At 43.7% G+C, this 21708-nt stretch overlaps 1 protein-coding gene across 2 annotated transcripts in view; it reads right to left on the reverse strand.

The window, feature by feature from the left end:
- Window positions 1-21239, reverse strand: part of LOC132099090 (chemokine-like protein TAFA-5) — a 400739-nt gene extending 379500 nt beyond the window's left edge. For both annotated transcript variants that reach the window (XM_059505533.1, XM_059505535.1), the window contains exon 1: window positions 20836-21239. In XM_059505533.1, the coding sequence (XP_059361516.1) occupies window positions 20836-20947 (112 nt within the window). In that variant the 5' untranslated portion in view covers window positions 20948-21239. The remainder of the gene's footprint in view (window positions 1-20835) is intronic.
- Between the last annotated feature and the right edge of the window lie 469 nt (window positions 21240-21708).

A 21708-nucleotide genomic window follows, 5' to 3' on the forward strand; every position in this document is an offset into this window, starting at 1 on the left:
CTTACAGAAGCACTTAATATAGAAATAAATCAGATCTCATTTTAGATTTTGTTAAATAAAGATGTGGCTATCGAAATGTTTCACAGGTTTAGTATCTCAAAGAGTTGATAAACAGGATTTAAAGAATCACTACTAAGTTTATTATTATCATTCATTTTACTTTTGTATTTCTTTTATCTCTTATGTTTGAGTTAGTTTTCATTAACGTCAATGCTCCACACTCCTGCCCTGTAGGTGGCGGTAAATGCACCTAAAGCCTTGCGTGAAAAAGGAAGAAGAAGAAGTGGTTTGAGTGGGACCGGACATAAGCATTCTGAGTGTGTCTGCGTTGCTGTGAGGTTGTTTTACGGAGGCTTCGCAAATTCTGCTGGGAGATCTTTTTATTTTCTTTCGTTTAACTCTGTCAGTAGCAGTCTAGATTTAAAAAATTGTAGTTAGTGGTAAAGTACAGCATAGTTTTGACAAGTATCTTGTGCTGGTGTTTTAAAGACGGGGTCCGATGTATTTTCTTTGAGATCAGCGTAAATGCCTACCTTTTTTTAAATTTTGTTTTAACTATTCACCCGACGTGACAAACACCTACTTTCTTGGTTTGTAACATTGGTTTACGTAAGCTTCTTTTTTTAGTTTGAGTCGATCTAACGTTACCGGAGACGTCGTAACACTTTGCTGTGAGATCTTTTTTTCTTTTGTTTAACTGTCTGTCAGTAACAGTTTCGATTTTTAAAATTTGACAAGTATCTTGTCTGATGTATTTTATTTTAGATTTGCGTAAATGCCTACCATATTTTTTCTTTTGTTTTAATTTTTCATCCCAACGTGACAAACGCCAACTTTTCTGGTTTGTATCGTTTCTTTACATTCGCTTCTTTTTTTAGTATGAGGTAAGGTACAAATGCTAAAACTCTGTTACCTAGTTTTCTAACTGGTAACAAAACAGCTTTTTAAATTGTAATACTACAAGCTCTCACATCTTTTTCACGTGTTGCTTAACGAAACATATCTGTTAGTTTTTGACTTGTTTAGTTGTTTTAGATAAATAACCAGCAACCTAGTTTTATTTTTATTTCATTTGTAACGTTTTTTACATTTTTCCAACTACGAAAACGATCACTACATTGTTTCCATTTCGTATGTGTTTATAACCTTTTTCTTGAAATGCACTGTGTACTTAAAATCTTAATAAAAACTTCCCTTATACCATTTTCACGATTTCACCCTTTTCAGAGTTTAAAAAGCACATAGATCCCAACACAACTCCCACCGAAATTTCTTCTTGGGTTCATAAGTTCATATTTAGGTCACTGGGCTGTAAAGGGAGGGGAGGGGGGTGTACAAACAGGTGTCCAGAACAGATGGCTTTTATGACCCTCATCAATCAAATTTTTGGAGACAAGGCACCCTGGATCCTCTCTGTTCAGGAACTTATTTAGTTTCTATACATGTCTGTTGATGATTTAAAGTCTATTTCTGAAGTATTCTCCTACGTTTCCTCACTCATTCTCCAGTGTATTCATGACAGGAGCACAGATTGACAAATAAATTTGTTTATTACAGTACCAACTTAGCATCCACTAGCACTAGTAAATAAATTGGAGAAGCTTTTAGAGAACAAATGCATGGAATTAAAAAGCCATATAAAAACATTGGTTTCATATGAATTACTAAATATATAAAAAATGGACATGGTTATCAGTACATAGTTTAAACTTTGGTCTCTAACCCAAAGGTATTTTATGGCTTTGTAAACTCAGAATACATCTATTATGTCATTCATGTAGTTTACATTTCCAGTGTTCCAAATGGACTTTCTTTTAATGGAAAAGTCATGGCTGAATATTCTGCCCTTATGTCTTATGTGCTGAGGTGAGAAACCCAAAAAGTTTGAAAGAACATGCGTAAATGACAACATTTCCATTTGTTGGATGAACAATTTCTTTAGACCTAGGAAAATAAACTAGCTTTTTAACTGTCAGGCCACTTACTTTGTTCCATTTTTGAGTAAAACGCGAATGTTTTTTTTTTTCCCAAGGTGATGCAATTACAATTCCCTTTTGTCCGTTTAGACAGATTGACAGATCTGCAAAACTAAGACTTGTACTGACTGAAATATAATTGCCTTGCATGGCATGCATGTGAGCAGCAGAGCAGAAAATGGAAGCTAAATTTTGGCCCACCACACCCCCTGTCATCCACCCCCTTTACAAAACAGAAGAGTTTGTAGAACAGGCAAAGTGGAAAAGCTTCCTCTCAGCTCTTTGCTTTTAAAAATAACAGCCATTTTGGTTAAAAGGGCTGAGCAGAGAGCCAGTGATGTATAACCAAGACCTTGCATTTAATTAAGCTGGCCTCTTGCACTTTTCTGCAAGCATGCATAATCATTTCATACACCGTGATATAATCTGCCTAATGCGCTATTTTACAATACAGTTAAACCTGGGCGATAAATCTCATGCAGCTTTCTTTTAATAGATGCAGACTAAATAATGTGTGCATTAGATTACCGGCCAAGTGTTGTGTGTTAGAGGAGATGCTTTACAGTGATTAGGCACACCTCTCCCAGCCATCGTTATGCCCCCGCTGAGCTCCTGGCCAATTGTTTATTTAATTTCTTCTGCATCAGATAATGTATTTGATACACAACACACATGAATATCTGCATGTGAAATGAATCCTGGCACTGCACAAGTGATGGTTTGCCCTTCCCTGTTTTTAATGGTGCATTGCACTGCAAGACAAATGCTATTGTCTTGTGGACAACACTCTTATATCTACTTCCTTCATGCATAGCTGCACTTGAAGCTACTTCCTTCAAGCATGCTTCATCTTATTGTGGTAATTACAAACAAAATACAGAAATCATTCGGTGGCATTCCAAAAAAATTCCATATCAACTCAATTACTGTGAGCTCATAAATGCTGCTTGCTTAATAAATGCACATAAATTACCAACATGCTTTAATAGTTTCATTGTAGAATGTCACAGGTCAGAGCAGGTCAACTTCATTTTATGTGAACTATCAGTTACAAATTGTGACAAATACAAGCATTTTTATATATATATATGTGGTATAGTGTATCCAAAAATAGCTAATTTACTCACAATAGACAAGTTCCTAGTACCATATTAGTAGAGATGTCAACACTATAAAAGTATATTACATTTTGGCAACATGCAATAAGAGCTGGTAGTGTTAACTTTTTGAGTTTGATGATCGGGGTAATTTAGTCGTCTGGGAAGCATGTAAGTATTTTATGTAACTTATGAAGGGCAATACTAAGTGATAAATATGATCTTTAAAAAAAATAAGAAGAAGAAGAAGAAGAGAAATGTGCACATCATCATCCTGTGTCAACATGTTGCCATCTTGAGCGTCTGTAAATGTTTTCACCTTATGTAATAGTTGTTTATGAGTCCCTCTATTATCCTAAGTAGTGTGAATATATGGATCTTAAAATCATCCAGTCACTGCTGGAAATATGCAGAAGATGCTGGAAAACCAAAGAATGTGCAGGAGCTGGAGGATTTTTCTGAACTACAGTGGGCAGTTGAACTGCTCTGAACAATCAAGGGATTCATGAACAACTACAGTATATGTAAACATCTGTTATGTGGAATAATTTATACAGGACAGTAATAAAAAATAATAATTTTCATGTTCCCCCTTATTTTGTTATTATTAGAAACATTTTGTATATTGTGCAAGGGGTATGTAAATTTATGACCAGAGCTGTGTTTTAGTTCGCAGAAACAGTAGGATCTCAAAAAGTGTGACTTAGTTATTTCCAAACCAAGTGTTACAATGTTACATTACTGAGCACTGACATATTTAAAATTTAAATAAGCAATCACGTGCAAAGCATGTATGGAGGTATTTTTGAGTAAAAACGACTGAACACCTGTGACAGTGAGATTTGTAGTTGTAGAGAAAAGCCACACATGTGTATCAGTAAATTTGAAGTCACAGAAAGAAATGTTTTAAGAGTTGCAAACCTGTAGACATTTCTTTCTCTCCCACAAACACAACACAACAGTTACACCTTCTCAAATTCTTCATTGCAGGTGCACAATTCCTATTCTACAAATCACAAATTAAGAAACTCGCACGCTCACATTTTTGATACAATTGCTGCAGTGAATATGGTGCAAAACGTATTTACACACCCGCATCAAGAAATGTGGTGTCGTGGAGAAATTTTGCACATCCGCAAATCAGTACGTGAATTCATCCAATGAGAGTTGCACACTTGTAGAATATTTTCTCAGAAATGTCTTGTATATTTTTCTAATACAAAGTACATAAGTACCGCTGCTTGTATCTGCTGCGATGAATCTCAAACACTGTTTTTCGCTTTCAAGTGACACGTTTCATGGCCTCTGTTCTTGTGCTAGAGCTCTATGAAATCCAACCAGTGTCTGACAACTGACATTGACAAATTAATTAAATGTACGCAGTATTAAAAGAACACATTAATTGTGCTGCCAGTGTCGTATAACATGTTTTAACAAGATCACAGTTGTTGTAATGTAATGACTACTGCAACCCGCAAGTGCCCCTCATATAATTCTCATGCACGGCAGAGATACAACAGAATCTTTCACGCGGCAGTGCTTTGAGGAGGGTGGAAAGAGAAAGCCTTGGCTTCAGGAAGCCAGAAATGAGACTTAACAAAGTCATGTTTTATGAGAATGAATATATGCTGGAATTACACAGCTTCAGTTGAACAAATATCTCAGGGGTTAATTTCCACTGCTGCTAGGGGTTGCCAGCAACAGTGAACAGTAATAGAGAGCCATCCCATATTTAAGAGAACAGAATTGTTGAAAACTTGACCATATTTATTTATTTATTTAGTTTTGCATCTTACATACTAAAAAATGCTAGTGTTAAAAGTACAAATTAGAATGAAAAGCAAATGTTGTAAACTGGGTTTTAAATATAGACTAGTAACATGGTAGAGATAGATGTAAGCCAAACAGATTTAGAATATTTATGGAATTACATTTGTTTCAATAATAATGAACGAAACTTTATAAAACTGAACGTAACTTTTTCAGAAACTATCAAAAATATGCCATTACAAAAGAAGAAAAAAACTATGAAAACGAAAAAAATTTACTCAGTCGCACAAATTTAACAGGCTCTTCAAATATACTTCATTCTTTGTTAATGTTTTTCAAAGATTCGTTTTCACTAATCGTGGATTCTGAATTCATTGCCACAGATTTCGCTTACGTTTTGCAGCTTTCCGTTTGGTGTTTTGACACAAACCTCTCTTGGGGGTGGGCTTAACAGTGATCTACTCTGATTGGATAGTGAGCTTTTGATGGACAGGTGCTCTCTGACTGGGAAGTACACAGACACATATTGGAAAGCTCTCGTGATTGTGATTTGTATTACTAAATATGTAAATAATGTTTGACCTTTGATCGTCTCAGTCTGTAAAGATGAGCACTTGTCCTTCAAGGCAGCCTGAAGTAAGCTTGTGTTACTGAATGACAATAATAACCCGCAACAAACTGTTGCACACTGTGGCAATGAATTCAGAATCCACGATTAGCGAAAACGAATCTTTGAAAAACATTAACAAAGAATGAAGTATATCTGAAGCAATTGAGTAATTTTTTTTCGTTTTCATTGTTTTTTTCTTCTTTTGTAATGGCATATTTTTGATAGTTTCTGAAAAATTTACGTTCAGTTTTATAAAGTTTCATTCATTATTATTGAAACAAATCTAATTCCATAAATATTGCATCATGCCACGCAAACATAAAACCATGTCTGCATTTGTGATTAGAGAAATTAAAAACAACAAGTGCTACTTTACACTGCTTAAAACTCGGATTTTTTTTTTTTATCATCAGTGGCAAATCCTTTAAATATGTAAACGAACTTACAGACTGTAAGTCAGAACAGCCGGCATTGTAGTCTACTCGCCCAGGATGAGGAAACAGTCCTCAATAAAATGAATTACACATATCTGAATATTTGGGTTGAACTGTTCTGAAACAGTGCTGTAAATACAACTTAACCACCGATTTCTAGTTGTGCCCTTTTTTGAAAGGTCAAGCAAAGTATTTTCACTTTTACAACTAAACACACAGCATCTCCACATACATTCAGAATCGATGCCTTCTTTCTTTGCATGAACATTTGAGTGGCTCTTTATGCAAATCTGTTGATTGTCACTGTATGATTTTGTTATTTTCGAGCAATAAACAATTTATTATAAAAATAAATTGATTTGACTTAATAATAATAATAATAATAATAATAATAATAATAATAAAGAGTTGAAGGAGTGGATGCCGAGTTGCCATATCCTTCATACTGATATTAATTATATTATTACATGATTTCTTGTTTGACTATTAATCACGTTATGGCAAGAGTGAAATGTGTAACCTTATGTGCGCTTATGAGATATTAAAGAATCCTGTTCTACCCTGTATTTCTTTTCCTCAAGATTAATGTCCACATATTATGTGTGTGTATCCAACCGTAATGATAAGACACTCGCCAGTGCTAGAAAGCCTTGAATTTTAGATAAGTTCTCTGTGTATGTGTTAGTATCTGTCTGTACAGGGAGAAGCTCAGACAGTCCCAGGACAAACGATCAACTGCCAGTGTCCTGCGTATCAGATATACATCTTTGGAGAGTTTATCTAGGTTTTGGAACAAATCAGAATTTTGTTGACTTATGAATTGACGCAATTAGTATCCTCTGTCAGGGTATAACTGTGGTTGATTTTGAGTTGTATGGGGGCGGCCTACGAACTCCGTCGAGAGTATTGAAGCTGACTTCTGCTGATGAAATTGCAAACTATTTTCTTCAAGTAAAATTATTATTATTAATTGAACTCATCTCTGGCTCCTGGTCTTCATTGCGACATATCTGGTCCTTGGGTTTTAACTGTAAATTCCCCTACAGAGTAATGGAAAACCAAAATGTGCCCTCTTTGTGGAAAGTAAGTCTTAACAGTCTTACTGTCTGGTTCTCTCTCTTATTCCTTTTTTTAATCTTTCATCCACTTCCCAGCAGTGTTTCCACCCCAGACATTTCCTGTCCCAGCCTGTGAGCGACCACACGTTGATGGAGCCCTCCAGGAATTCAAAACGCCAGGGTGGCATTTTCTTTCAAGCAATTGGGTTTCCTCAGTTATAAAGAAGTGGAGTCTTTTTAACAGCCCACCGCAAGTATGTTAATAGTCTTTCCTGTCTTCCTACACCCCTCAAACAGTGCGTGTGGGTTTGAGGTTACAACTGATCATTAAAATTCACACCCTCATCGTTACAACAACCAAGAATGGAGCCAGATGGTTAGCAGGACACATGTCCCCTTAAATGAAGAAAACCCTTGTGTGAAAAGTTAAAAGTTTTTTTATGCAAGCTATGTGCCTATTAAAACTAATCTATCTATCTATCTAGTCTGTATGTATTTCTGTCTGTTTATCAGATTTATCATGAAACAGCACAGAGCAAAAAAAAAATAAAATTAATAATTACCAGCACATGGTAAATTGAAAGGTTTTCTGGTAGCCATCAAATCTAGGTTTTTCTATAGACCACTGGTTACATTTTATTTTGATCCACTTAGATATTCTACTAACTGTAAGTAACTTTGCAACTACATTGCAACTAACTGTGATTAGAGCATTAGGTTAGGGTTAGTAGAGTAAAGTCTTATTCAGATGGTAATTGTTTCTCAAGGGGACATATGGGAGTTCTCTTACGAGAGCTCTCTCGTACTGCGTCTTAGCTAAGACGCTACGGGAAAAGTCTCTTTTCACGAAATACTGAAGCAAAAAATTATCCTTAATTTTGTAAAGCGCATTTGCAGCAGCCTCCGGCCGTATGTCTTGGACACTCGGGTGAAGAGAGGGGCGGAGCTGTCAACCGATCACCACCTGGTGGTGAGTTGGATCCGATGGCGGGGGAGGAAGCTGGACAGACTCGGCAGACCCAAACGTACTGTGAGGGTCTGCTGGGAACGTTTGGCCGAGTCTCCTGTCAGAGAGATCTTCAACTCCCACCTCCGGCAGAGCTTCGACCGGATCCCGAGGGAGGCTGGAGATATTAAGTCCGAGTGGACCATGTTCTCCACCTCCATTGTCGAAGCGGCCGCTCGGAGCTGTGGCCATAAGGTTTCCGGTGCCTGTCGAGGCGGCAATCCCCGAACCCGGTGGTGGACACCGGAAGTAAGGGATGCCGTCAAGCTGAAGAAGGAGTCCTATCGGGCCTGGTTGGCTTGTGGGACTCCTGAGGCAGCTGACAGGTACCGGCAGGCCAAGCGGACTACAGCCCGGGTGGTTGTGGAGGCAAAAACTCGGGCCTGGGAGGAGTTCGGTCAGGCCATGGAGAAGGACTATCGGTCGGCCTCGAAGAGATTCTGGCAAACCATCCGGCGCCTCAGGAGAGGGAAGCAGTGCCCTACCAATTCTGTTTACAGTAGAGGTGGGGAGCTGTTGACCTCAACTGGGGATGTCGTTGGACGGTGGAAGGAATACTTCGAGGATCTCCTCAATCCCGCTGTCACGTCTTCCATTGAGGAAGCAGAGGCTGAGGGCTCAGATGTGGACTTGTCCATCACCCAAGCTGAAGTCACCGAGGTAGTCAAGAAACTCCTCGGTGGCAAGGCACCGGGGGTGGATGAGATCCGCCCTGAGTACCTCAAGTCTCTGGATGTTGTGGGGCTGTCTTGGCTGACACGCCTCTGCAGCATCGCGTGGCAGTCGGGGACGGTGCCTCTGGGATGGCAGACCAGGGTGGTGGTCCCTCTTTTTAAGAAGGGGGACCGGAGGGTGTGTTCCAACTACAGGGGGATCACACTTCTCAGCCTCCCTGGGAAATTCTATGCCAGGGTACTGGAGAGGAGAATCCGGCCGATAGTAGAACCTCGGATTCAGGAGGAACAGTGTGGTTTTCGTCCAGGCCGTGGAACACTGGACCAGCTCTATACCCTCTACAGGGTGCTGGAGGGTTCATGGGAGTTTGCCCAACCAGTCCACATGTGCTTTGTGGATTTGGAGAAGGTATTCGACTGTGTCCCTCGCGGCGGCCTGTGGAGGGTGATCCGGGAGTATGGGGTCCAGGGCCCTTTGCTAAGGGCTATCCGGTCCCTGTACGACCGGAGCAGGAGCTTGGTTCATATTGCCAGCAGTAAGTCAGACTTGTTCCCGGTGCGTGTTGGACTCCGGCAGGGCTGCCCTTTGTCGCCGGTTCTGTTCATGATTTTTATGGACAGAATTTCTAGGCGCAGCCAGGGGCCGGAGGGGGTCAGGTTTTGTGACAACACGATTTCGTCTCTGCTCTTTGCAGATGATGTTGTCGTGTTGGCCTCATCAAGCCAGGACCTTCAGCATGCACTGGGACGGTTTGCAGCCGAGTGTGAAGCGGCTGGGATGAGAATCAGCACCTCCAAATCCGAGGCCATGGTCCTCAGTCGGAAAAGGGTGGCTTGCCCACTTCAGGTTGGTGGAGAGTTCCTGCCTCAAGTGGAGGAGTTTAAGTATCTTGGGGTCTTGTTCACGAGTGAGGGAAGGATGGAACGGGAGATTGACAGACGGATCGGTTAGGGGTGCACCGAAATTTCGGCCGCCGAAAATTTTCGGCCGAAATGGCATTATCGGTTTCGGGCCGAAATAAAAAAAACAGGCGAAAACGTAAACCGAAAATGAATGTCACCCGCCCCTCCCATCCGTGCACAAGCGCTTAGGTTTCACTCACGGTCAAGCTGTTATCACGCGTCTGCCTATCAAATATTAAGCATGTCAAAGGGCTGTCACAATCAAAAAAGGCTTGTCACAAAAGCTGCACAATCGATCGGACCAACCAACACAAGTTTCAAAAACGAAAACAGGGAATCGATTTTAACGGCCTTCTCTCGGAGCGCGTCCAGCTCGTCACTATACGCTCGCAGCGAACGCGCGTCACACAGCAACTGCAGGTTCTGACACACACACACACAGAGCCTATTAGTGCATAATATCAATGTAGCCTTCAGTAATGTTTTTCATTGATGTTATGGCAGTCCACATTGCTGACTTGTGCGCGTCTCAAGCGCCCTCTTTACGTTCGCCCTAATGCCTGTTTAGTTGTCGGTGGATTTGCCTATATTTGGCGTTGAAAAACGGATCAACGCCAAATATAGGCAATTTACTAACGATTCAATGAACACTTTGCCTATGTCTCAAAAATCGAACAGGATTTTTTTTTTTCACAAAAGTGACAGCCCTATACGAGAGGACACCAAAGTTGCAATATGTAACATTTGTTCTGCAAAAATCTTTTTTAAAAAAAAAAATGTAAAAAAAAAAAAAAAAAATTTACATTTTTAAAAAACTATTTTATTTGATGGAACATAAAACTTGAAGAATAATTATTATTTATATTTATTGTAAAAAATATTTTATGTTTTGTTATGTAACTGTTAATAAAAGTTTGATTATTATATTGTGATTTTTCAATTCAGATTTAGTGCCATTAATTCCAAGCAATATATATACACGTTTTTAAAAGAAGCCATTTTTGGCTTCAGTTTCGGTTTTCGGCCAAGTGCATCCTAAATTTTCGGTTTCGGTGCAGAATTTTCATTTTGGTGCATCACTAGGATCGGTGCAGCTTCTGCAGTAATGCGGTCGATGTACCAGTCTGTCGTGGTGAAGAAAGAGCTGAGCCGCAAGGTGAAGCTCTCGATTTACCGGTCAATCTACGTTTCTACTCTCACCTATGGTCATGAGCTTTGGGTCATGACCGAAAGGACAAGATCACGGATACAGGTGGCCGAAATGAGCTTTCTCCGCAGGGTGGCTGGGCGATCCCTAAGAGATAGGGTGAGAAGCTCAGTCACCCGGGAGGAGCTCAGAGTAGAGCCGCTGCTCCTCCACATCGAGAGGGGTCAGCTGAGGTGGCTCGGGCATCTGTTCCGGATGCCTCCTGGACGCCTTCCTGGGAAGGTGTTCCGGGCGCGTCCCACTGGGAGGAGACCCCGGGGAAGACCTAGGACACGCTGGAGAGACTATGTCTCCCGGCTGGCCTGGGAACGCCTCGGTGTCCCCCCAGAAGAGCTGGAGGAAGTGTCTAGGGAGAGGGAAGTCTGGGGTTCTCTGCATAGACTGCTGCCCCCGCGACCTGGCCCCGGATAAGTGGAAGAAGATGGATGGATGGATGGATGGCATTTGCAGCAGTACACAGCCATAGGCGAGACGGCTCGTTCGCTCATTGGCTTGTTCTGCGGCAACTGCACAGCCTATCGAGCGCAGGCTGATGCAACATCAGACCAATAAGGGCACTTCGCGCCCTTCTTGCCACTTCCCGCCGAAACGGGTGTGGCCCAACCTATAAAAGGAGCTCGAAAAGGCTGACTCACCTGATTTTTCATCTCTTCAGCGAAGCTCACGCATCGCTGGATCACGGAGGAAGCAAGCGCCGTCTGAAAAAGCATATCAGCGGGACGAGCCATTCTGAAGCTGCTGGCATCGCCGCCTTCCACTACCGTTCCTGCTGCGCTATCCGGCGCCTATATCCTTTATATCCTTGTATCCATATATATCCTGTGTGTGTTCGCCCTGCGACGCACACTCACAAAAGAGCTGCGTCTTTTTAAAGATGCCCTCATGCGGCTCGTGCAGAGCCCCGCTCAGCGAAGGAGATCGTCACGTCATCTGCGTCTCCTGTCTGGGTGAGGACCATGCAGCGCTCGCGCTCGCTGACGGCGGCTGCCCTCATTGCGAGCTACTGCCTATGGTGACTCTGAGGACTCGCCTGGCGTCCTTCTCGAAGCCTGCATCATCCGCGGCGCCGCAGCGCCGTAAGAAGCGCCGCTCGCAGCGCCTACCAGAACCGCCTCCAGCTCGGCCGAGCTCGCCGGTTCCCTCCGCTTCGCCGGCCTCCCCTGCAACGCTTCCCGATGTTCAGCGTCCGCTGCTTGCCGACGCATCATCCGAGGAAGTGGATCTCAGGCTCGCGTCAGAGGAAGAGGACACGTGCTCTCTGCTTGCTTCGGGCAGTGAGGGTTGGGCGAGCTCCGTGGATCTCGCGCCCTCTGCTCAGAGGCCCAGCAGACGGGGGGATATCGATAAGGAGCTGATGCCTGTACTCGCTCTGGCCGCGGCAAGCCTCGGCCTCGAGTGGTCTGCACCAGCGCCCCCTTCACGTTCCCGGCTGGATGGTAGCTATCTTCCGGATGAGCGTTCTTCTTCAAGCTCAAAGCACGCCCCCTTTCTTCCTGAGCTTCACGAAGAAGTGGCGAAAGCTTGGGACGCTCCACTCTCGGCAAGAATCCGTTCATCTGTTTCGCCAGCATTCTCCACACTGGACGGTGCTAAGAACAGAGGCTACCTGTCACTTCCGCCGGTGGAACAGGCTATAGCAGCGCACCTTTGCCCGCCCTCTGCTGGATGGCGTCATCCAAAGCCTGCCGCATGACGTCATCTCTGCTCGCAAGGATCTTCTCTGCTGCTGGGCAGGCTGCGTCTGCACTACACACCATGGCTACGCTGCAGATTTTCCAGGGCGATCTCCTCCGCAAGCTGGATGAGATGGGACCTGAAGCGATCTGTCTCGCGGATCTGAGGAGTGCTTCGGATCTCTCCCTCCTCGCTACTAAGTCCGCTGCACAGGCCATGGGACGGGTTATGGCTTCCGCTACGGTGGCTGAGAGGCATTTGTGGCTGACGCTTTCTGACATCAAGGAGTCTGAACGCGCTGCGTTCCTTGACGCGCCGCTAACTCCTGCTGGCCTCTTCGGATCATCCGTCAACGAGTTTGTGGAGAGATTCGCTGAGGACCAGAAAGCTTCGCAGGCGTTCAAGCACTTCTTGCCGAAGCGCTCCAGTTCTGCAGCTAGCCGCTCTAGACCGGCCCCACAGAGCTCTCAGTCACGCCCACCGCCTCCTGCTGCGTCATCGCGACAGCGTCAGCAACGCAGCTCGGGACCCCGTTCTCGCTCTTCAAGCCGTCGCCCCGCGCCGCGGGAGCCGCGGCAGAGGATTGCGGCGAAGCCAGAAGCCCCGAAAGCATCCTAGCACTGCTGGGAAAGCGCCGGTGTTTGAGTTCCGCTGCGGCTGAGCTCTCACCCAAGCGCGCCGCTGTTGCAGTTCCAAGAGTTGTGACTGCCTCAGTGTCTTCTGCAATGCGCAAGCCTGCACGAGTGCCCGCTTGCCTGCACACAAAAGCCGTTATCACGGCTACCCAGATGTTTCACGAAAAGAGTGTTTTTTCTGGTGTTCCGGCCACGGCCGATGGTGCTATAAATGTAGTGACGATGCCCACTCCTCAGTGCCCATCTCCACATGTAAGCACAGCCCTGCACACAGGGCCTGCATCCATAAATACGACTCAAGTCAATCGCGCACACTGCATAGTAAGCGTGCCCACCCCTCAGTGCCCACAATTACTATGACACACGCGTCATGTGGTTTCTGTAAAAACGAAACCTGTGCACGCTCGTCCGGCCACAGCCGATGGTGCTATAAATGCAGTGACGATGCCCACTCCTCAGTGCCCATCTCCACATGTAAGCACAGCCCTGCACACAGGGCTCGCGCACATAAGATCGACACAGATCGGTCGAGCGCGCCGCATAGTGAACGTGCCCACTTCCCAGTGCCCACACACACTATGTCACTTACGGCGCGGGGCTTCTGTAAAAACGAGGCCCGTGCATGTACATTCTGCACAGGCTGACAGCGAGTTGAAAGTGGTAAATGTGCACACATGCAGCCCACAGTTACTCGCAGACATATCGAGTCCCACGGGACGTGATCAGCCTTCCCCCAGTCGGTTAAGCGCCGGGACGGGGTCGAGGAGGAGCGATCTGCTCGCTATGATCAGCGCGCTCCCCGCCTCAAATGCGCAGCACATCCGAGCACCGCCGTTGCCCAGTCAACAGAGCGCGCTTCGCATCCAGCCCTTAGCCATTCATGCAGATGCATGGTCAGCGCTTCCAGGGGTTTCGGATTGGGTGCTAGGCATTATAAAGAGAGGCTACTCGCTACATATTTCTCGACGCCCTCCGCGCTTTTCAGCGCGCGTCGAAACTACGGTCAAAACAGAAGTAGCACACATACTTCGGGCGAAATATCAAAACTGTTGAGCAAAGGGGCGGTAGAGCCTGTGTCTCAAGCTCAAAGCGAGGGGGGGCTGTACAGCAGATACTTTCTGGTGCCCAAGAGAGACGGGGGTCTCAGGCCCATACTGGATCTAAGACAGCTGAACAAGGCATTGATGAAACGCAGTTTCAAAATGCTTACGACCAGGAAGCTCCTCGCGCAGATTCGCAGAGGGGACTGGTTCATGTCAATAGATCTGAAGGACGCGTATTTTCAAATACAGATAGCGTCAAACCACAGGCGATATTTGAGATTCGCCTTCGAGGGCCAGGCATACCAGTTTACAGTCCTGCCGTTCGTTTACGTACGTGGCTCCTCTCAGACTCAGAGGCATGCGAGTGCTGAATTATTTGGACGACTGGCTGGTTCTGGCCCGATCACGAGCGGAGCTCGTGGACCACAGGGCCGTTTTACTCGAGCACCTCGAGAAGCTCGGCCTCAGTGTCAATTGGGCGAAGAGTTCGCTGAACCCCAGTCAGACGATTCTGTTTCTGGGTATAGTTCTGAACTCGTGTTCCATGACGGCGCAGCTGTCACCACAGCGTGTGATGGGCATTCAGCGCGCAGCGAGTTCTTTCCGCTGCGGCGCGACCGTGTCGCTCAAACACTGTCAAAAGATGCTGGGCCTCATGGCCTCAGCATCTCCGGCTCTGCAGCTGGGCCTGCTCCGTATGCGCCCCCTGCAGTTCTGGCTGAAGGCTTGGGTGCCGCGCAGAGCGTGGGCATCTGGCCGGCTGCATTTCAAGGTCAATCAGAGCTCTGTTGCAGCTCTGGCACCTTGGACAGCGAGCGGCTGGTACCGATCAGGTGTAAGCCTGGGGACTTCCCCGAATGTGAAGATGGTGTCGACGGACGCCTCCACTTCGGGATGGGGAGCGCTGCTCGAGGGCAGACTGTCCTTTGGCCTATGGTCAGAACGGAAAAAGCTCCATCATATCAACTGTCTGGAAATGCTGGCAGTGGAGAACGCGCTGATGCGCTTTTGTCCCCAAGTCAAGGATCACCACGTCTTAGTCCGTTCGGACAACATGTCTGTGGTGTCCTACATAAATCGCCAGGGCGGTCTCTGGTCTCGAAACCTGTGCAGGCTGACGGAACGCCTCCTGGTTTGGGCTCAGTGCAACGTGCGTTCGCTGAGGGCAGTGCATGTGCCTGGGCTACAGAATCTGGGTCCAGACAGGCTGTCCAGAGGCAATGTTCCTACGGGTGAATGGTCTCTACACCCGCAAACAGTCCGGCTGTTGTGGGAGAGATCTGGCAGGGCGGAGGTGGACCTCTTCGCGTCCCACGAAAACGCTCACTGCCCCGCGTTCTTTTCCAAGAACGAAAGCGCGCTGTCACGAAAATGGCCGTGCTGCCCGCTTTATGCTTTCCCTCCCGTCTCCCTCCTTCCGCAGGTGATAGAACGGGTGAGAGAATGAGATGTTCATTACTGCTTGTAGCACCTCTTTGGAAGAACCAACCATGGTTCCCAGATTTGATGCAGTTAGCAGATGTCGCCCCGTGGCCAGTACCGTTGAGGAGGGACCTCCTCTCGCAGTCCAGGGGCTCGATTTGGCACCCTCAACCGGAGTTGTGGTCCCTCCATGTGTGGGCGCTCAACGGTTACCCGCTGATCTCGCAGTGGGAGTGCTAAATACCATCACTCAGGCTAGAGCTCCATCGACACGACGTCTGTATGCCTTGAAGTGGTCGGTGTTCTCCAGCTGGTGCATAGCTCGAGGTTGTTCATCCCTTAGTTGTGAGGTGACGGAGGTCCTCTCCTTCCTACAGGAGCTGTTGGATAAGGGCAGAGCCCCATCCACGCTCAAAGTTTATGTGGCGGCCATCGCGGCGTTTTTTGAAACGGCGCTCGGTCAGTCAATAGGAAGGAATGATTTAGTCATCCGGTTCCTCAGAGGAGCTAGGAGGCTGAATCCTCCCAGACCTCCGTCAGTCCCTATGTGGGACCTCGCGGCGGTTTTGGAGGCCTTGAAGGGTCCCCCTTTTGAGCCTATCCAATCGGTTAGCCTTCAATATCTGTCGTTCAAGACAGTATTCTTGTTGGCTCTCGCTTCGGTGAAGCGTGTGGGTGATTTGCACGCACTCTCGGTGAGCCAGTCGTGCTTGGAGTTTGGGCCCAATGACTCAAGGGTCATACTCAAACCTAGGCACGGTTATGTGCCGAAATCCCTCAACACACCGTTTCGGGCTCAGGTTATTGCCCTGTCTGCCCTGCCGGTGTCAGGAGAGGATAGAGACTCGAGTCTTCTTTGCCCTGTCAGGGTTTTAAGAGCTTATTTGTCTCGCTCTGCTGCCTTTCGGCAGACGGAGCAGCTGTTTGTCTCGTTCGGTGGACGTTCCAAGGGAATGGCTCTTTCCAGACAGACTCTATCCAGATGGATAGTTGACGCCATAGCGTTAGCTTACGCTTCCAGGGGCCTTCAGTGCCCGTTGGGCGTCAGAGCACACTCCACAAGAGGATGTTGCATCATCCAGGACTTCACTGATGTTGCATCAGCCTGCGCTCGATAGGCTGTGCAGTTGCCGCAGAACAAGCCAATGAGCGAACGAGCCGTCTCGCCTATGGCTGTGTACTGCTGCAAATGCGCTTTACAAAAATACAAAATTAAGGATAATTTTTTGCTTCAGTATTTCGTGAAAAGAGACTTTTCCCGTAGCGTCTTAGCTAAGACGCAGTACTCGTTCGCTCTTCTAGAGAGAACCGAGGTTACGTTTAGTAACCAAGTACGTTTCACCATTTACAAGGGGTGGTTGGTGATTTTAATGCCATCCGAATCCATGATGTCTGCATTTTTTCTCTCACCACCTCCATAAAAATCCACAGCCGAATTACCTGTTACGCCACACAAAAAGGTTGTGTGGCGATTCAATTGCCGTCGGAATCCTCATCTCTAAAAGGTGATCAATCCAAAAGTTGTTTTGTAAATCCTTTTTGACCACTGAAATGCACCATACGGTTGCACTTTGTGGTAATTTGTATCAGAAAATTAGCATCTTGTGCATTAAATCTGACCGAGCGCATCAATGATCATGTGACTGACTATGTAAGACACGCAGTTCCGGGTTTGTTTGGTTACAAACTCAGACGTCCACCGCAAATTTATCTTCATCTGAAAGCATGTGTTTAATCACTGAGGAGCTATGGGGATTTCTTTTTTACAGACGTCCCCATGAGAAACAATTACCGTCCGAATAGGGCTTAAGCTGCCATACTTGCAGTTACTTATAGTCAGTAGAACATCTGTTAAGCAACCATCAAAATATGGTGTTAGTAGATATTAAGCATACAGTCTACCAATATTTTAATGACTGTTAGTTGACAAGTAGTTTTTTTACAGTAACGCAAATAGTTACTTTCCCTGGTAACGAGTTACTGTTATTATAGAGTAATTCAGTTACTAACTACTTTTTGGAACAAGTAGTGAGTAACTATAACTAATTACTTTTTTAAAGTAACGTTCCCAACAGTGTATATACATATATATTTTTTCCCTTGAACAAAAGTCACGACTATGGACAAAAAACTCGTAAGTCCTCTGTGCTGGTAAAATATTCATCCATAAAGATGCCTTCGTTTTTGTAAGATTTTCATGATGTGCCATGATAGGCCAGACAGAAAACTTGACAAGTTCCACAAGCCCACATCTTTACCCTTTAATGCAGACAGTGGTTAAATTGCTTGTGCACTGGAAAGGGCCTTTGGTAGCTTTAAAATAGCCAAGGATTTTATAACAACTCAATGCTTATTGTACCATATAATACACCATTTCTTTCTTTCCATTACTTTCCTTTGCTTTCCTTTTTTTTTTGCTTTAAAACTAAAACATTCAGCAGTATCTAGCAGATGTCAAATGGTAGTCCTTAATAACCAAAAATGGCTTCTGTTTATGCTCTTAAATGGTTTTGATTATAACCACATACCATGAGTGTTCATGTGTGCATGTGACTATTTGCAAATGTTTGAGCGATGTGTCAGACTACATGGGCTGTTTTTGTGGGGGATGTGTGAATGTACTGCAGTGCATTGTGGGATGCGTTCAGTGGGTGGGGCTATGGCAATGCAGGCCGGGCCTGTAGCAGGTATGATTCATCAGGGCACATAATTGACCCTGTGGGAGGCATGATGGAGGAGGAGACCAAGGTGCGCTCATCTCTTTTTTTTTCTGCTCTGCTCTTCTTTTCATATATGTTTTGCTGTTTCCCCATTTTAGCTCGCTTTCTATTGGTATTTCTTCTCTCTCTTTTTATTTGTTCACAGGAACATAGCCAGTGAATATTGGCACACACACTCTCAGACACAAAGCACCATATGCTTTCTGCTACATCTTATTTTAATGATGGTCAGGCTGTCTGAGCATTTGCAGAAATATACAATCATAAAACACACTACATACTAATGACATAATAATCATTATATATATATATATATATATATATATATATATATATATATATATATATAAACATACTGGATGTCATCAATGTGTTTTACTGCTCATATTGTATGTGTATATTCTGATATTACTCTGAATAATACATTATGTCTGAATAATTTTATATTTATATAAAATATATTTATATAAGTGTTATATAGTTAGATAATATACTTGGAATATTATTTTTACACAATGAAAAAAAAGTAAATATAGTTTTATAGTTACAGTATTTATAAGAAATACATACTATAACAGTTAATATTTTACTAATTACATGTTTATGTTTACAGAAAATAAAATATGCTTATCCATCCAGAACTCAGTGTCATTATTTTAGTATGTTCTGGGTGGTTTTTAGTGTGTTCCTATGCGGTTGTTAATACAGTACTTGGGTATTAATCCATTAATCCACAAAAACTCTTTGTGAGCAATATTAGTATGTGAAAGTAATAGAGGTATTTGCATTAGCAGAATCTAAAGTACTGCAATTATTCTGTGTTTCTGCACCAAATGGAACACAAGTTTGAACAATGCATCTTTGAATCTAACATGGAACAAACGCAAGTCGAGTAGCATCCAGATGAGGGAGCCAGCAGACAGAACTAAGCCCTCCCTATATCATTCATTAAACAGTCATTACAAACAGTTTTTGTCATCATATCATATTGCTTGATATAATTTTTTGCAGCTGCAGTACAGCGTGAGTACCATTCTGCTATCACTAACCTCAACTAACCAATACATTTCCTCTGTTGCTTTTCGAAACAAACACAATCTCCTGTACAAGGATGACATTTGTAACTGATACTTTAACAATATTTTGCTGGGAGATGCTAATATAAAGAGGCAGCGACACATTGAATCACTAGAGGGAATGCAGACCTAATTTCGGTTGTGTGTGTGCATTCATCATACAGGGCTCACTATAAATAAACAAATCAACTATCAGAGCTTGGTTTGTGTCCCTGTGTATATGCTTTCAATCTCCTCTGCAAATAATACCAGCTCGAGCTGTGAGGTGCCAGTCTGGGTCTTGACAGTAACTCATACATAGATGTCTTGTGGTGGGCATCCCATCTAGATGAAGATTAATATCACAGACAACATGCAGGTCGGGGCAGAGCTGCATAAGCTGATTTGCTCAGATAGACACAAGGAAAAAGACACCTAAATAAAATAAATAAATAGACTGTTAACTACAACAAACATCCAGTACATTGATTGCAGCCAAGCAGAGAATAAATCATGCCATCGACGGAGATAAATTGAGTGAATGTGGAAACATCTATGCACATATTTGCATTCATATTTTGAGGTTAAACATCCTCTAAGATATATTTTTACCCAGCCACTCCTCTGACAGAAAAACAGTGCTACATTTCTAGACATACAATTCACTGATTTAGATGTCTGTCTTTTTGTGCATTTAATTAATTTTTACATGTATGTGTGTATGTGTTGTAGTACGGTCTTTTGAACTTCTACTAAAGTACTGACTAAATAATAATAATAATAAATAATATATATATAGCATCTTGGCTCAAATAATGAATCAACTCAAGCTCAAAAAAGTCGTTTCATATTACATATTTCTTAATATCATAATGGTCTGAATAGGCCTACATAGTATTTTGCAACTAGGTGTAATAGTAAAGTGGTTTCAGAGGAATGGTATTTTCTTATGAAGGTCTTTATGAATATTTATGCAACAGTTATAAGATTAGAAATTGTGTTATAGATAAACAAGACTGTAATAGTGCAGTGTATCCAGTGTATTGCATGGGCCTTGCACCTATATTTCAGCTTAAAATGAATAATTAAACACCATGGACAGAATTCAATTCTCTGGGAGGTTTCAAAATACCAATCGTGTTTTGGTGTTAATGAGAGGGGTTGTGTGAGTTTACCTTTGCATGTCTCTGTGTTTGTATGTCTGTACTTGTGTATTATTATTATTTATCTTATCTTTGCAATTAGATGAAGGGATTTCAGGGTTTTTTTTTTTTTTTTTTTTTAGTGGAGTCAAAGGAAAATACTATCATCCAGCAGATATATTTCTAGATCATAAATATGTTCCCTGCCCTCGAGTAGCAAGTTAAAGACGTATATTGCATAGGACATGCTTTGGCAATTCCGTTTCCATGAGCTCATCTCTCTTGAAGGAGCCATGCTTTTGTTTGTATTTGTGAGTGAGTGACTCGACAGACAGTATACATTATCCTTAAAGTCACATCAATGAACCTTACACGTGTAGAAGGCGCATCGCACACACCGCAAACTCACCGCAGTACACGATCAGTAGCGCCGTCAACAGTAGCACAGCCCAGAAAGTTGTCGACATCCTCGGCCAGTTAATCGCATCCTTGCGCTTAATCGATCTGACCACCGGAGCCATGGAAACGCGTGTCGTGAAATCGGAGATAAATGTTACAAACCTTCCCGTTCTCTAAGGAAACGTCTCTCTCCACAAGTGATTCTTAAAAAAAGACATTTTGAAAACTGACCGCTCATTTCCAAAGCCCCTCGGTAGTTTCAAGTCCAGTAAGTAGTAGGCTACCTGTAATCAATTCTGTGTTCAGTATCCTGGGAAACATATAATCCAAAAAAGGCGAGTGAATTCAGATTTTGTCATAAATATTAAAATGACGACTGCACAGTTTCTGCCACGTCAAACATATGTATAGAGTATACAATATATACAATATACAAAGTATACAAATATACTTGGTAGAGATTAAATCATTTATGTCGCAACGCCGTGAAAACTAGCTAAAGAGCTGCTCGGCTGGTCTGTGAGAACCATGTTTGATTTCTCCCAGAACAAACCCCCCCCCCCCCCCCCAAAAAAAAAAAATAAATAAATAAATGCCATCGCAAATATAAGGGATCGAAGTGATGGAATGCAGATGCAAATGAAATGTAAAAATCTAGAGAGCTCTGAAGCTGCGCAGACCGATACATGAACTGAAACTTCGTGCCGCCTCAACTTTTACTTACACTGCATGCGAGCGACGACGGGAAAAAACCTAACACTCTAACGTTATAATTAAGGAACCTGTTTAATCTCTCAATGCAGACGTCTTTCTTGATTACAACGGGAAAGTTCTCATTTTGATGCGTCAAACTGGAGAGCAGACATGTAAACGCTGTTTTTAA

Source organism: Carassius carassius, chromosome 22 (genome assembly GCF_963082965.1).
Source record: "Carassius carassius chromosome 22, fCarCar2.1, whole genome shotgun sequence".
Taxonomy (NCBI): domain Eukaryota; kingdom Metazoa; phylum Chordata; class Actinopteri; order Cypriniformes; family Cyprinidae; genus Carassius; species Carassius carassius.